General features: G+C 53.0%; 6 protein-coding genes and 2 non-coding genes across 8 annotated transcripts; 3 read left to right on the top strand and 5 right to left on the bottom strand.

The window, feature by feature from the left end:
• Window positions 1-530: 530 nt before the first annotated feature.
• Window positions 531-2,403, top strand: ASPACDRAFT_49376 (uncharacterized protein; the record flags this gene model as incomplete). The annotated part of the gene is made up of 3 exons (XM_020202239.1): window positions 531-1,569; window positions 1,622-1,962; window positions 2,020-2,403. 3 exons carry the CDS (start codon window positions 531-533, stop codon window positions 2,401-2,403), a joined length of 1,764 nt encoding a protein of 587 aa, XP_020061453.1.
• An 845-nt stretch (window positions 2,404-3,248) lies between these two features.
• Window positions 3,249-4,091, bottom strand: ASPACDRAFT_38684 (F-box protein; the record flags this gene model as incomplete). Its single annotated transcript, XM_020200487.1, has 1 exon — window positions 3,249-4,091. One exon carries the CDS (start codon window positions 4,089-4,091, stop codon window positions 3,249-3,251), a length of 843 nt encoding a protein of 280 aa, XP_020061452.1.
• A 640-nt stretch (window positions 4,092-4,731) lies between these two features.
• Window positions 4,732-4,803, bottom strand: ASPACDRAFT_t17. Its single transcript has one exon. It is a non-coding gene; the product is annotated as a tRNA-Ala (tRNA).
• A 473-nt stretch (window positions 4,804-5,276) lies between these two features.
• On the top strand, window positions 5,277-5,376 carry ASPACDRAFT_t24. Its single transcript has one exon. It is a non-coding gene; the product is annotated as a tRNA-Thr (tRNA).
• Window positions 5,377-6,613: 1,237 nt separating this feature from the next.
• On the top strand, window positions 6,614-8,419 carry ASPACDRAFT_1852063 (uncharacterized protein). Its single transcript, XM_020197230.1, has 2 exons — window positions 6,614-6,902; window positions 6,959-8,419. Exons 1-2 carry the CDS (start codon window positions 6,669-6,671, stop codon window positions 8,261-8,263), a joined length of 1,539 nt encoding a protein of 512 aa, XP_020061451.1. The 5' UTR covers window positions 6,614-6,668; the 3' UTR covers window positions 8,264-8,419.
• Window positions 8,420-8,686: 267 nt separating this feature from the next.
• Window positions 8,687-10,395, bottom strand: ASPACDRAFT_110305 (DUF2855 family protein). Its single transcript, XM_020195466.1, has 2 exons — window positions 9,215-10,395; window positions 8,687-9,127 (listed from the first exon to the last, which is right to left on the bottom strand). Exons 1-2 carry the CDS (start codon window positions 10,214-10,216, stop codon window positions 8,804-8,806), a joined length of 1,326 nt encoding a protein of 441 aa, XP_020061450.1. The 5' UTR covers window positions 10,217-10,395; the 3' UTR covers window positions 8,687-8,803.
• Window positions 10,396-10,843: 448 nt separating this feature from the next.
• ASPACDRAFT_38681 (uncharacterized protein) lies at window positions 10,844-12,043 on the bottom strand (the record flags this gene model as incomplete). Its single annotated transcript, XM_020200486.1, has 2 exons — window positions 10,844-11,410; window positions 11,546-12,043. 2 exons carry the CDS (start codon window positions 12,041-12,043, stop codon window positions 10,844-10,846), a joined length of 1,065 nt encoding a protein of 354 aa, XP_020061449.1.
• A 279-nt stretch (window positions 12,044-12,322) lies between these two features.
• ASPACDRAFT_38680 (uncharacterized protein) lies at window positions 12,323-14,311 on the bottom strand (the record flags this gene model as incomplete). Its single annotated transcript, XM_020200485.1, has 4 exons — window positions 12,323-13,362; window positions 13,430-13,659; window positions 13,719-13,954; window positions 14,018-14,311. 4 exons carry the CDS (start codon window positions 14,309-14,311, stop codon window positions 12,323-12,325), a joined length of 1,800 nt encoding a protein of 599 aa, XP_020061448.1.
• Window positions 14,312-14,490: the final 179 nt, after the last annotated feature.

Here is a 14,490-nt window from a genome sequence, read left to right as displayed (position 1 = left end):
ATATTTGGTATGTTTGGATGGTTCCTCCCACTCCCCAGCCCACCCACTTATTCTTGATCGGCGTCAACACCCGTCAACCCCCCCCCTCCTCCCCCCTCCCTCTCCCTCTCCCTCTCCCTCCGTCTCTGTCATCATACTGCACGGCTAATACTATATGCCTGCGTTGCGCAAAGCGATAAAATCCCTAAGAAATTCGAACGCGATCGGCCCTTCCCTCATCTCGAGCTTGCGCTAGACTTGAGCGACAACCTCGGGGCAGCCGTCCATCTCCGCGATCTATCTGTTTCGGTCATTCTATATCCCCGCCGGGGGCTGGCGGTAGCAGGCACACACGCCGAACTCACTACTTCGATCCTGACCGCCTCCACAACACACGACCAGCTCACCTTCGCACAATCACACGCGCGCCCTCACCCCTCACCACTTTCCCTTCTCCCCCCTCCTTTTCTCTTTCATTCAGCCTGGTTTGACCCTATTCTTCGACGACTCTCTCTCAATTCCTGTGTTTACTGCTATCTTTTTGTCCCGCCATGCCCTGCTTCAAGGGTCTCGCCGTGAGTATACACACTCCGGATGGCCCGATTTCCGAATACTCGATCCAACGTCAATCTCGAGCTTCTCGCATAGCTTGCTACATTCCGGTACCCCCTCCAAAGCTACCTGACTCCGGATCGGGCCGACCAGAACAGTCGACTTTCGCCATCTCCATCACACTCCTGAACCCCGGTCAAGATGTCCCTTATTCTGCTCCAAAACCGACATCCGACAACCCCGCACCCAGGCCTAAAGTTGTTGGAGGACTTCCCGGCCCGACCGAAGAGCGGGGGCAATACTCTAGTATGGTGATTCCCTACAAGCCGTTAACCAATTCGCCAAACGAGACGGTCGCTGCATACATCTACTTCGACGGCCGACAGAAGGAGGAGGTGGCTACGCTCCTGCGGAGAGGCGAGGAGACTTGGGTCAACTCTCGATGGGTTAGTGTCCCGGAATCCGAGGGCGGCGGTCTGGCCGAACGGGAGTTCCTGTTCCGTGAGGTCGGACTGGAGAGATGGTTGAATGGTCTAGACCTGGAAGGCAAAGATGCGGCGGCCAAGATTGAGCGACGACGACAGAAGATGGAAAAGCGTCGCCTGAAACGTGAAGAAAGCGGCGGTATGGACACGGATGCAAAGTCACGGAAGGAGAGAGACATAATGCGCTACGGAGATAATTCGAAATCCCCCCTGGAAGATGTCTCTGATGACGATATGTCATTCTCTGATTCCGATGATGATCCGATCCCTGAGTCTGCAGGGCAGATCAAGGTGGCACTGTTTCGTGTTCTGGCTTCTGGTCAGGTCAAACGGGGAGAGTACTCGCCTCAATTCGATGCGCACGATGACGACGATGATGTCTCAGGCGGCAATGACAACAATAACTGCGCATCGGACGCCAACGTTGACCACACCACGAGCTTTGCGAAGCCGAAAACACTCGACCCCAAGACAATCAGTACGCAAACTGTGACGAGCATTGATGCATCTGATAAACCCTACGCTACCTTCACGTTCATGTACCGCGGAGAGCGTAAGTCATCACCCGGTTCGCAAAGTAGCCGTCGAAACTAACTTTGAACTAGGGCAACTTCAGAAGATGGGGATCCTCAAGGATGCCAAGGCGCAGGAAACTCCTGGGTCTGTAAAGCGTCGGTCGATACAACCAGATTTTTCCAATCTTGGCCCGCTCAAGCCTGGCGGCACCGTTGGCTTCCTGAAATTCCGAGAGAGCACAGAAAACCATAAGAGAGGAAAGAAGGGTAGCAAGACTGTTGGCGATGATGACATGGATAGTGATGACGATGACGAGAATTCCATCCTCGGTAAAGCAGACGCCGAAGAGGGCAAGGACGATGATGTCCATCTGTCTCCGGAAGATCTCAGGCAGCAGGGCGAGTTGGCGGAGAGCATTCGTAAAATTAAGGTGAGTCAATCCTGCTTCGTGCTTCGTCTCTGTTCGCCTAACTAACACTCATTTCAGCTCAAACGGCAGCACTCGTCGGCGTCGCTTGCCACTAATACTCCTCCGACGGACACTGGAAGTCCTCGAGCGCCCGGAGAATCAGCCCCGTCTTCTAATCTTTCCACAACACCTCCCATTGTACCGCCGTCAACTGCCGCTGCTGAAACTCCCAAGCCAGCGGCTAACGCGGTTGATGGTCAATTCATCGGCAGCCCTCTAAAGAAACAGCGAGCTAGCGTATCACAAGCGGATGAAGATGTGATGCGTCGACGAATGGAGTCAGGTTTGTCGCACGAGATCAGTAACGATAACCCTCCAAACCCCACTGGAACTACAGCGGCTAGTACGGGTGTAAACCATCCACCGCATGATTCCATGGCTACTGAGGAAGAAGAGCTATAAGCTCGCGACCTCCCAGAGTCCATCCTCATGTTTACGTGCTTAGATGGTCGACATCACACCGATCAGACGGAGGAAGATGTTTGAAATCTTTATTTTCCTATACTTATTTGAGGGATGGCTTATCATCCTTATCATTCTTTTGGGTAGCCCTCGCTTATCCCGCATCGAAGGGGTTGGACAGGAATACAGTTGGTCATGATAGAACATGACCGTTGACGGCTGCTTTCGCTTTTTTGAGATGTGTGGTACACTATTTTGCTAGTTGAGATATCTTCATGGCGAATGAGCTGGGGATGGGCGGAACTATTGCTAGAATGGAGCATGAGGTACGTGCTGAGTGGAGGTAATTGTTATAGACGGAATGAGTTACGCAAGTTGCACGCTGAAAACCTCCTTTTTGCTGGAGGCGGAGATTTGGAATAACTGAGTTCCCTGTCAATAAGCAGGGCTCGTAGGGTTCGGACTATGGCAAAATCTGAGAAAACTTCTGAATGATAGACACCCTGACTCAGCCCTCATTATAACCGAATAGTAGCAACAAATCTGATCTTGTTTTGTTGAAACCATGCCAGTCTTCCATGTGCTCCAGTCTCACACCGTACATTAGCCACTATTTGCTGCGACTCGGTCACCGCGCGGTGGACCATCTGCAAAGGCTACGGTGGAGTTGTCTTATGATCCCTCCACAGGGTCCAGGCAGCATGGCCTCTTAACACATATGTCCTTGTCTATCCGACAGTGCACACGAATTGAGCTTCATACCAGACCGTCAAGTTTATTCCAAGAACTGGCTATGTTTGATGATAAATCACCTTCAACGGCAACGCCGCCTCTTGGCTAGATGGCTAGATGGCCCCATCGCGTCTCGTAGGCTCCTCATCCCCCGCCCACCAGCGCCTCTGGCTTTCCCTCCATGCTATCTGCGGAGGCGGCTTTCCCATAACACATTGCACGGTCTCAGTCAAGAGCACGATCATTCCACTCCTCCTGAGCGCACTGCGCAGCATCCGAATATCTCGCTTCCTGATGCGATGAAACATATCACGGCGAAGCCGATAGTCCTTGGAATCCCACAGAACATCGGCATGGAAAGAGGTGCGGGGGACCTCCTCCACCAGCTTCCCCATTCGGAGAGGCTCCGTCGGTGGTCCAACTGTGAAGGGGGAAAGATCTTCATCGCCATAATTATCGTTATCAAGATCATCATCCTCGTGCTCGTCCTCGTCCTCATCATCATGCTCGATATAAGGCAGGCCCTTAATCGAATACCCACCTCGAGAATGCCTTCTCGTGAAAGAAATCAACCCCCGGATTGGGGGCTGCTGCACGAGCATGCGCCGCCAGCTGGCTTCTTTCCGGATGAAGGACGCCTTCTGGTCGGGTTGCGTCAAATCCCAGCGGGGGTTGAGGCCGTCGCGCCCGATCTTCTCCCGGTACTCACCATCAATATTATGAATGATGAACCAGCCCGGGAAAATCTGAACCAAGAGCGGGTTGCGCTGTGGTTGCGGTCGCTCCCAGTCTGGGATCAAGAAGAGGTGCTTTTGCAGGGAAGGCGTGGAGATGAGGTCGTGCCATGCATGACAGACGCGCTGAGCAGATGTCAGGAGGGACTGATTATCCACATGAAGAAGAATATTTTCGAGGACTTCAACGGTCGTGAGGGCTCTGGTCTGGGCGGTTGACATGGTGGGTTGCAAAGCGGAGAGCCCCGCGTTGTACTTGTGTATTTATTCATGTACAGATGGGAGATCAACTGGCCCAGCCATAAGGCTACCTAGTAAGGTAACTTATGGTCATGTGACAAGTTGAGAATAGTTAGTAACTCAAAAAAGCTAGTAGTGGTACTTCCAAGGTTCATAGTAGTTGCTGCGAAACGGACAGTGCCTAAAAGAGACAGCGTTGCCTGAAGAGATGGTTGGTAAAGCATGCCATGTGAGGTGTACTTTCAACGGGAGAATGGTCGTATTGCAAATTGGCACGAGTACCACAACCCGTACTGATTCTTTCCTTTCACCTTGTAGCAAAACCATTAGGACACACCTAACCTCAAGCACCGCTCCCGGCAAAACACGCATAGGGCATGTTTAATAAGACCGCGTATGAGTGCCAACTGCGGGCGAGAGGTAGGCTAGACTGGACACGACCAATTTCATCTCTGCCCGAGATTAAGTACTGTACCGCCAGCGAAGAAGACATCACATAAAATGGCATCGCATTTCTTACTGAATACAAGAAACGGCGGCGTATTTCGCCCCCAGATTTGAGGTTTGTTATTAGTTGACCCCATTGTTTCTGAAAAAAAAAAATGAAAGAAACCAAAAAGAATGGACTTGGGGGGAATCGAACCCCTGACCTCTCGCATGCGAAGCGAGCGCTCTACCACTGAGCTACAAGCCCATGTGACCATGACTCATCATGTTATCTTAGAAATATATTCATAGTGAAGACAACCCAATCCATGGCTTTTGTGCCTTCGCGCTGGCTCATTTCCTTCTACCAAGCCAATGTCGCTATAAACAATGATATAGACGCTTTCCCGAGTTTCCTACAGTACGGAGAAACGATGTTCGAAGTGACTGCCCAAAACTCGCATAGTCCCCACTATGTGGGTCCCCGGGTCCCCCGGCAGCTATAGTGGAGATCCTCCTGCATCCCGTACTCCACTCTGTACCCAGGGGTCATAAAGCCTTCCCTCCACAATAACCACGTGCAAGATCCTTCCATGTGTATCTCGTTAGATAGCTACAGCATCAAGCTTCATATTGCACTCTTTTGACTGCCAGAATGTCCATATACCAGCGAGAAACAGCCCAAAGCATCTTACGGCCGCTGGGTTATGATTTAGTTGCCAGTGCTACTGTACAACAACAGCCGCGGTGGTGTAGTGGTATTAACATTGCAGAGCCCCCGTACTAGCCTTATGCTAGCGGTGTGGAGTGCAGATTCTGGGTTCGAGTCCCAGTCGCGGCAATCTTTTTTTTGCTGGCTTCTGAGGCTGTAGGATGTCATCACGGCGTCTGATACGCACTCGCTGACGGCGGGGAGGGCTGGCTCTACGATCTATACACTAAAGGCTATCACGGGACTGCTGGAGTGTGTGGAGCAACGGCTTCAAGGGACCTCTTGCTAAGTATCAAGAGAGCTTCGGGAAGGTACGGTTAGCTCGATCAGGTTCTAGCGTGGTGCCTTTTGCATGGGAGCGAAGGTAAGACGATGCCAGCACATTGTTTGTTTATCTCGAGAAAAGGAAGACCTATCTGTTTGTCTGAGATGGATATTGTATTAGCGTGTGTAGGCTGGGAATAAATCACAGATCTTACTGAAGCTGTCTTGTTCGAGCAGAGCTATCTTGATACCGAGATATGGTTAGATCAAGGGGTAAGTTAGCCGGGCCTAGACTGAACAACATGCAAGTAGGGAAGGTGCGAGGGGTGCTTATAAGCTTATGTAGCACTAGTTGGCAGCTGGAGACACATCTTCCTCTCACTGTCACAATGAGGCGAGAAACACAACTATCTACCACTGCAAGCTTTTAGGGTCCTGACTTCGGGGATCAGCTTGAAGCCACTGTGAGCCTCTTATGATCATCTACCTAGTCGATCCTCAGGAACTTCCGTTTGAGATAACAAGTCGCAGCAAGGCACAGCAAGTTGCAGATTTTGCAAGAGTATTCCTGGTTGAGGCGTACATACACAAATACTACGATTCACTTCAAGAGGATCATAGATCTTTGATGTCAGCACGCCTATTTTGAGATGGACTGTTCTTTTGACCCATTATTTCCTCCCTCATATATCGCTCGACGCTCATTTAGACTCTCTATACTCATATTTACGAGCTCCTGTACAACCCTACCTTGAAAGTACAGCAATCTCTTTCAGACCTCATCATGAATGTCTTGAAGCGTCGCCAACTTCGTGTCACTATGTCTCTGTGAGTGCGCAGCTTACCCAGTCCAGTGTTCACCTCCCTTCAACTGCAACTGACACTAGTCCTGATCTTAGAGCACTTAGCGGACCTCGAAAGTGCTTATGGAATGGAAATTTCAAGGGCCGAGCCGGCCGACTGTCAAAAGTGTAGCGAGTCCAGCAGCCAGCCTCGCTTTGTGGGGAACCGGGCCGGCTCCACTCAGCCACGGGCTGTACAAATCTGTAAGCACTAATCCGACTAATCACTAAACTTTCTGGTTTTTTTAAAAGTGAACGTTTGCACACTTCTGCTCGATCTCTCTCCTTTCACCCGTTAAATCCTCAATCGCAACAATGGGGATTCTCAATCTCTTTGGCAAGGCAAAGCCCCCTCAGCCTGTAACAGTACCGACCGACACCATCGTCCCACTCTGCTTCTGGGATGGCCGGCCATATCAACACAGTATCTGTCTAAATGTCTCTTACCGGTTCGATGACGTGCTCGATATTAAGACACTTGATCAATCCTTGACGCGACTACTGCAGCGCGGAGATTGGCACAAGCTAGGTGCACGATTACGACGAAATGTATGTACCGTACCGTTCCTCTGATGAAAAAATCACCTAAGCTGAACGACTTTCAGAACGCCGGGCAGCTTGAATATCATATCCCGCAAGAATACAATCCTCAGCGACCAGGCTTCATCCTTACCTCTGAGAAATATCCGATGAAAGCTGCTGAGCATCCTCTAGCGTCAAAAATCCCCACGGCAACAGATACACCCCGTGTACTCGGCACAGCAGGTGAGGTCATCCCCCTCTATCGCCATGCGCAAGCGCCACAATGTCTGGATGATTACATCTACACGGACCGACCCCAACTCACAATCCATGTTGCCTCATTCACCGACACGACCATTTTGACAATTACCTTCCTGCACACCCTCATGGACGGAATGGGTATGTCCAGCTTCTTTGCAGCATGGACAGCTGTACTCCGCGGCCAAGAGGACCAAGTGCCGACTTTCCTCGGATTGGACACGACTCCAATGCAAACTTTGAACAGCACGACCTCTAAAGAACCCTTCGTACATCAAGGCCTCTTACTGAAAGGAATTCACTTGATTATCGGTACCATGTATTTCCTGTGGGAGTATTTCTGGCAGGGTCCGGAAGAGCAGCGTATTCTCTGCATCCCCGGAGCCTTTGTCGACGGAGTGCGAAGTCAGGCAATCCAGGAACTCAAGACCACCATCGGAGATGCCGCTAATCCCCAAGCCCCGTTCCTTAGCGAAAGTGATGTGCTCTTAGCGTGGTGGACCAAAGTGGCAATCACAGCACTGAGCCCGGCTCCAGACCGCTTGCTCGCGTTGATGAACATCTTCGACTTCCGCTCTCTTGTCCTGCCTCCAGAGCTGACTGAACCCTCGAAGAACGTCGCCGTCATCGGAAACGCCACATTTCAGGCTTACACCTTCCTCCGGGTCCGTGAAATCCTCGCCATGCCGATCAGCCAGCTGGCCGCGCAGATCCGCCACTCACTAGTTCAGCAGCGCACCAAGCCGCAGGTGGAAGCCCTGGCAGCGGTGATCCGAGCGTCTACAGAAGCGAATGGGGTTGATGCGACGCTCTTCGGCGATTACAACACGCTTCTCATGGCGTGGTCGAATTGGCACAAGGGCCGGCTCTTTGAGATCGACTTCTCGGCGGCAGTAACATCGATTGGTACATCAACAGCAGAAGGAGAGCGGCGACGCACGAACTCGGTGGGGCGGCCTTCCTATATCGCCGTGAATGGATCTGTGAGCGGCCCCATGCCGACGAATATCGGGCCGATGATGGGTAAGGATGCGGCGGGGAGTTGGTGGTTGACTTGGACCCTGCCCCGATGGGCATGGCCTGCGGTAGAAGAGCAGGTGCATGGGGTAGAAAAGTCGAAAACTCCTTAGCATGATGAATGTTGCAAAAGAGTCTATAGAGTTAATAAGAGGGAAGGTTGGTCGGGATGTTATACAGCTATATATGCCGCGCTGGAAGCAAATCTGTATGATGTTGTTGAGCTATGAGCTCAAGGTCCTATGGAATTATCAAAATTGCATTTATGGATTAATTAGAGTCTGGATCTCTTGATATGATAAGCTGCTGGGCTAAAACATACTATCGTGAGCCTGGAGTTTGAGGTGCGTTTGGGCTTGTGGAGCGACCGGGTCAGGAGCCGGGTCCTGCTGACAGAGGCCCTGGGCCCTCGTTGCCTGGGCGCCGGCCGGCCGCTTCGCTGGCTCAGATAGCCTTTCGGAAACTAAAGTTCTTGCAACCATCTGCTAAATGTATGCACGACGTACAATCTGTACAGCGTTCAAATCAAGCACAGAGGGTATTGTCTACAGACCGATGATTGGTCCGCATTCCCGGTCCAGATCGTCTCTTTCTTACCAAGCTAAAGAATAGATCAATTTTAGGTCTCTCCTCTCTGGGTAGATTCGAACGCTTCAGACATGGCGAGCCTGTTTTCCATCATACAGACGGTAAACCAAAGCCTCTTCGGGTTTCAGCTGACTCTTGCAAAGCGACTCCCAGCCTCCCTCCAAGCCCTGTCCACCAACAACCCCTCTGCCCCAGACCAGACGCAGATCAGGGGCAGCGGATTCCCGATTGACCAGCCAGTGATTCCAGCGCTCATCCACTTCATCGAAGAATCGCTTTGGATCTACAACGGCCAGAGCCGCTTCCATGATGGATGAAGTGTTGAGCTGAACGATACCCAATTGGGCAGCGACAGTGCCCAGGCCAACGAGCTCTTCCCCCGTATAAACCTGTGATTCTCTTCAGGTTAGCCTCTTTCCTTGGCGGATCAACCGAGGAGCGCAAATAGTATATGTTTGTTACAAGGTTCGTCTTACCTTCTGCTGGAGTCCCACGCCAATGAAAACAAGCTTGGCGGCCTTTAAGGCCGGATTATTCTGGATCAGGCCCAACACCTGCTCAACCCCGCCATCTCGACTACCGAAATTGATCAGGACGATCTTGGACGCCTGCTTGCTGGCCAGCCACTCCTCCGCCGCCGCCCCAGCGATTTCCGAGTAAGACACGGTTTTGGTGGGGAACGGCGGAGCGAGCTTTCTCGCTGCGTCCGCGATCGCGGCCGGCGCCGAGGTGATCTGAAGGAAGGCCAGGGGCCCCGTCCCAGCCGGCCTGCAGGCGAGATTGTGCGCGAACGAGCGACCGGTCTTCGTCGAAGCGCCCAGGCTGATGACGACGGCGTGGGAGAGGTCCGCGTCCTCGGCGGCGGTCCACTTCGCCTCTCCCCCCTCCGGAGACGCGCCGGGAGACGGATGCAGTGGCGGATGAGCCGCGGGGTCCGGAGTGAAAACGTACTCGCTGAGGAGATACCCGCAGGTCCAGATCGTCCGCACGGCGCATTCCCACCCCAGGGTCTCGGGGTCTTTAGTTGTCGTTTTGTCGACCACGGAGGTGTACTGGTTGTACAGCCAGAACAGACTCCGGCGGTGCGGGGACACTTCCGTCCAGTGACCGTCGTGCGGCGTCCCGGGGGTCAATTGGAGGTCCACCGCGTGGCCGGACGCCGGCCAGTATCCGAAGATGGATGTTCCCGCCGGGAGTTCGGGGATTGTACTCTCGAGAACGGTCGCGTAGCCCCAGGCGGGCACGATCCCCCAGGCGGCTGGGTCGTTGTAGGGGGCCGGCGCGGTCTGGGGAACTGGGTATGTGTCCCACCACTTCCAGGCGCTGCCAAGCATGGCGTAGGTCAGGTTGTTGGAGGTCAGGCCGATGAGGGAGGCGTGCACCCGGACGGAGGAAGGCGTAAGTGGTTCCGTCGGCTCGGGGAGCTGGAAGGTGGCATGGTGGTCGGGGTTCTGCTTGGAGATAACGTGGACATCCATGGTGATGATATCTATTGGCGGAATGAGTTGGTGGGTGGCTTGGGAACAGGACAGACGAGGGGTTTCGAGGGGTTATATGTCGTACGGGATGTATAGCCTTGCTGATGGGGCGGCTGAATCCTGTGAAGTGGCATGGATTAGTGTAGTTAGTGCTTATGGTTAGTGCTTGTCATGAGAACAATCATTTGTTGTTTCGTCTGAAACTCGGAATTAGCGGGAGGTTCACGTAATGCTGAAGACACCCGCATTAGTCTTTCTTCTGGAATCAGGCATATTCTCCTGAGTCTCCATTTTCAGAGTAGAGTAACGGTAGCTATCACTTGTATTAGTACCGTTGCCTTTCATTGTCCTATCCTGCCCCGCTTGGCTGTCCGATCGCAACACGATCCACTCGCCTTCACTTCGCTTGCTTCAATTGTATATTGCCATCCTACTATGAAATTTCCAGTCATCCTGAATCATCACCCATAATTGCTGAGCTATCTAAGAATAAAGACTGTGTATGCAAGTGTGACAGGCTGACATCTCAATAGACCTCTATTCATTATCCATGTCTTATACTAAACACCTCTAACTCTATGCTAACTACCAACATGACCCAGCAAAACCGACCCCAAAGACCGAAATTCACCTCTGCGGCTCATCCAAAGTAAAATACACACTCAAACATTCAGCAGAAGCAGGGGTGCCCAGCTCCCCGAATACCGAGACACTCACCACTTTCCGCCGTCCCAATTGCTCCCGATGCTGTGCTATGAACCAGCCGGTGGCGCTACCATTCGGGGTCCCCAGAATCGCCATCCCTTCTTCACTACTACCAATGCTAACATCCTCCACTGGGAACGTCACCACGCGATCCCAGCCCCCCAGCGACTGGCCCGCCCTCGCCAGCGCCCGCCTGAGCACCTGTTTGGTGAGTGGGTTGCTGACCCCGGCGTGGAAGATATGGCGGATGGAATCGACTGGCACGCCCGCTTGCTCGGCGAGGCGCGTCCACATCAGGAAGGTGATATCGGACCACTGTTTGAGATGGATGAGCCCCGGCGGGGCCGGGCGGGGGCTTATGAGCCCTCCTCCTTCTTCCTGAAATTCTCCGGCTCCCATCTTCGCGACCCCCATCGGACTCATCAGATTATCGGCGATGATGATGCCACTGGCTGTGTTGTAGAGGTTGCTGTACCACGCTCCGGTTGCCTATCACGAAACGCCATCAAACGCAGAACCCTGCAGGTCAGCGATCAAGGCGGCCCTTCGTTTTATCTGATAGATAGACAGATAGATAGGCGAGAGAGACGCGCACGCAGGGAAGGAAGGAATAAGAGCCCTTACAGGATAGGTCATCCCATCGATCACGGTGGGTTCCGTGTTGGATATACACACAAACACGTTATCCTCGATCCGGGCATGGAGGTCCCGCGCGAACAGTCGAGCAAATGCCTCCTCGTCGTACATCGCCTGGGCATACTCTGGCATCCAGTTCCAGAGCTCCAGGGCACGGGGCTCGGTCCAGGGGCTGGCGGCGGGGATGCGGCGGTGCGGCGAGAGGGTGTCCAGGTAGGCTTGGAGCTCCGCGGTGGTGGGCATGGAGAACATGCGCACGAACGCGCGGCCTTTGGCTGCCGCGGTGTCCCATGTCGTCTCGTCGCTGTCGATTTCGTGCTCGAGGGTGAGGATCCGACGGGTTGGATGGGAGGTCTGGTGCTGCTGTCGCTGATGATGGTGATGATGATGGTGTTGCAGGTATGAATAGATATTCGGGAGGGAAAGTCCGTATATGGAGAGGAGAGCCTTTAGCTGGGCTTCGTAGTGGGCTAGATATCTCGACATTTTGAGGAATAATATGTTGTGTACGATCTAAGTGAAGGAGTGAGTGAGTGTATGTGGGTTTGAATATAAGTTCTTCGTCGGTGGGAAGGAATTCCATATTCAGGGAAAGCACTGGGGTAGACACAGCCCAGTGCTGTAAGGCAGGTAGGGACTGGACTGTATCGTACTTGTTCTATTATGTTTACTGTGCTAGGTACGGTCCTTGAGTATGTATATATAGTATACGGTCAAGCGGCCCGGGGGAACGAACGACCCAGTACACTCACCACGTGGACGTATCTACACATCTGGGTAACACTGATATCTCCCATCATTCCGATCCCAACCCACCCCCTGATGCACCGTGAACATGTTTTCTGGGTCTACCTCTTTCTTGATGCGAAGGAGACGCTCATAGTTTGCCTTGCCCCAGAACGCACCGATGGGGTCCGGCTCAAACGGGTCGGCTTCGTTTTGATAAGCACCGGAATCGGGCGTGAATTCCCGCAGAGGATCCATGGCGTGGGAAACACTCTGCCAGACTTGTCGTATGAGCTCTGGGTCCCTCATGCTGCTGTCAATGGCACGTATGTGAAGGAGATGCCAAAGCCCACTGCGCCATGCCGGCGTAACTGATGATGCCCCGGGTCCGAAGGATTCATCCTCCTTTGGTAGATTCTGCGAATACAGCGCTGGAGCGACGAGAAGAACCGCTACTTGAGGTGCAGGGGGTGTTGGTAGAGTATCGTTGAGGACCACCAGTTGGGTTATAAGCTCAGCCAGTCGAGCCTGACCCGTTGTGTTCTGGAACGACGTTCGTGGGATGATCCGCGACGAGACGGCGGTGGACACCTCCGACATTTGTACGAGAGGGTTCGAGGTGATGGGCTCCATGAAGTCGAGGAACCCGGCAACCGAGGAGAGGGTTGCGCTCGAGGTATTGAACTGGCGAGCAAAGTCCAGCACCGGCTGCGCGGACGCCATCGCGGCCGAATGGTCCAGCAGAGCTGTGGCTATGATCAAAGCGTAGTCTGTTGAACCCGGAGTCAGGAATCCACCCCATCCCTCCGCAGCCCATCGCTCGGCATTCGCAATTATTAAGGATGTGAAATCTTTTGCGGCGGAAGAGTAGGGATCCAACCCGGTCAAGGAAACATTCAGGACTTCCATTGGTCGATCTGGATGGACGAGGGTGCTCATCTCCATCACGACGCCAAAGGTCCCGCCGCCGCCACCGCGCAGCGCGAAGAACAGATCAGAATTCTGGCATCGAGTTGCAGTGGCATATGTCCCGTTGGCGAGTACGACTTTGATTTCTTGGACGTTGTCGACCCCGAGACCTGGCTCACTGTCAAACTCCCACGCGCGCAACAGAACTGTAGATGAACGTGCGAGGGTATCACTCACCAAGTTCATTAGCCATCAGCCCATGCCCACCACCAGTAATCCATCCCCCCGCGGCTCCGACACTATCGCAACCTCCTCCCACGACCCGATATCCCCGTGCATGCACAAAGTTATAGATGCCTTTGAACTGTTGTCCCGCCCCGAACTTGATCACATCTCCCGTAGGGGCCGAACAGCCTCCTGGAGTGAAATTTTCAAGGAGCTGGATGGGGGGTTGGTATGTATGCGTCCTAAGAACTAGTCAACATTCCCCTGTCTCAGGGACAGCAAAGGAAAAGAAGAAACACACCACAGCGCAAGAGAATCCGGCGCTGAGCTCCGACCCTTGTAATCATGACCGGTGTTCTTAATGACGAGTCGGAGTCCGTGAGATCTGGTGAAGTTGAGAGTGGCTTGAACGTCCTCTATTCCTCGCACCTCCACGTAACGCGGAGAAACACTACCTTGCTCGCAAGTAGTATTGGGTGGTAGAGACGAAGGGATGGGGCATGATGCGCCGGTGGCTTGGCAGGTGGACCAGACGGACTATTTTCCACACCTTAGCAAAGTACAATTACCGGTTGTGAATGAGTAGTGATGGTGTCTGACGTTGTGATACCAAGGAAACTCGTTCGACGCCAGAGTTGAGTTGAGAAGAAGCTCTTGCTCAGCGGTGCACTGAGCGGCATCTAGTGGTTGGGTTGGATCGTGACTGGATGAATAGCACGGGCTCATCATTGGGGCGCCTTCGTGGAGCCGTCCGACGACAGTCGCGTTAAATGCGTTCCAGGTCGCTGCGCTGATACTCGATAATGAAGCCCATGTTTGCGGGTTCGATGACTGTGCCCGATTGGCGAGTAAAGGAATGGCAAGAAGGATAGAAAAGAAGCCTTGCCTCGCCATGCTTAGTTATAACCACCAGTTATGTACAGTATTTTACAAGCTGAATTAGCAGCTTGCTATTTCCCCCTTGACACATGCTGAGAAAGTGAGAAAGTATACATGGGACATCGAGTGCCTTATATATTCTCTTCTGGTATAGAACACAAGTGGACCCTTACATGAGACGCAAACCTAGATTT

This window comes from Aspergillus aculeatus, assembly GCF_001890905.1.
Source record: "Aspergillus aculeatus ATCC 16872 unplaced genomic scaffold ASPACscaffold_1, whole genome shotgun sequence".
NCBI classification, from domain to species: Eukaryota; Fungi; Ascomycota; class Eurotiomycetes; order Eurotiales; family Aspergillaceae; genus Aspergillus; species Aspergillus aculeatus.
Note: the sequence above shows the minus strand (reverse complement) of the source record. Positions and strands in the feature narration are given on the sequence as shown.

Coding starts and splice junctions, on each gene's coding strand:
- ASPACDRAFT_1852063 (XM_020197230.1), top strand. CDS start 6,669: ATGGGGATTCTCAATCTCTTTGGCAAGGCAAAGCCCCCTCAGCCTGTA. Junction 6,903..6,958: donor GTGCACGATTACGACGAAAT/GTATGTACCGTA, acceptor AACGACTTTCAG/AACGCCGGGCAGCTTGAATA.
- ASPACDRAFT_110305 (XM_020195466.1), bottom strand. CDS start 10,216: ATGGATGTCCACGTTATCTCCAAGCAGAACCCCGACCACCATGCCACC. Junction 9,128..9,214: donor GCGTGGGACTCCAGCAGAAG/GTAAGACGAACC, acceptor AGAGAATCACAG/GTTTATACGGGGGAAGAGCT.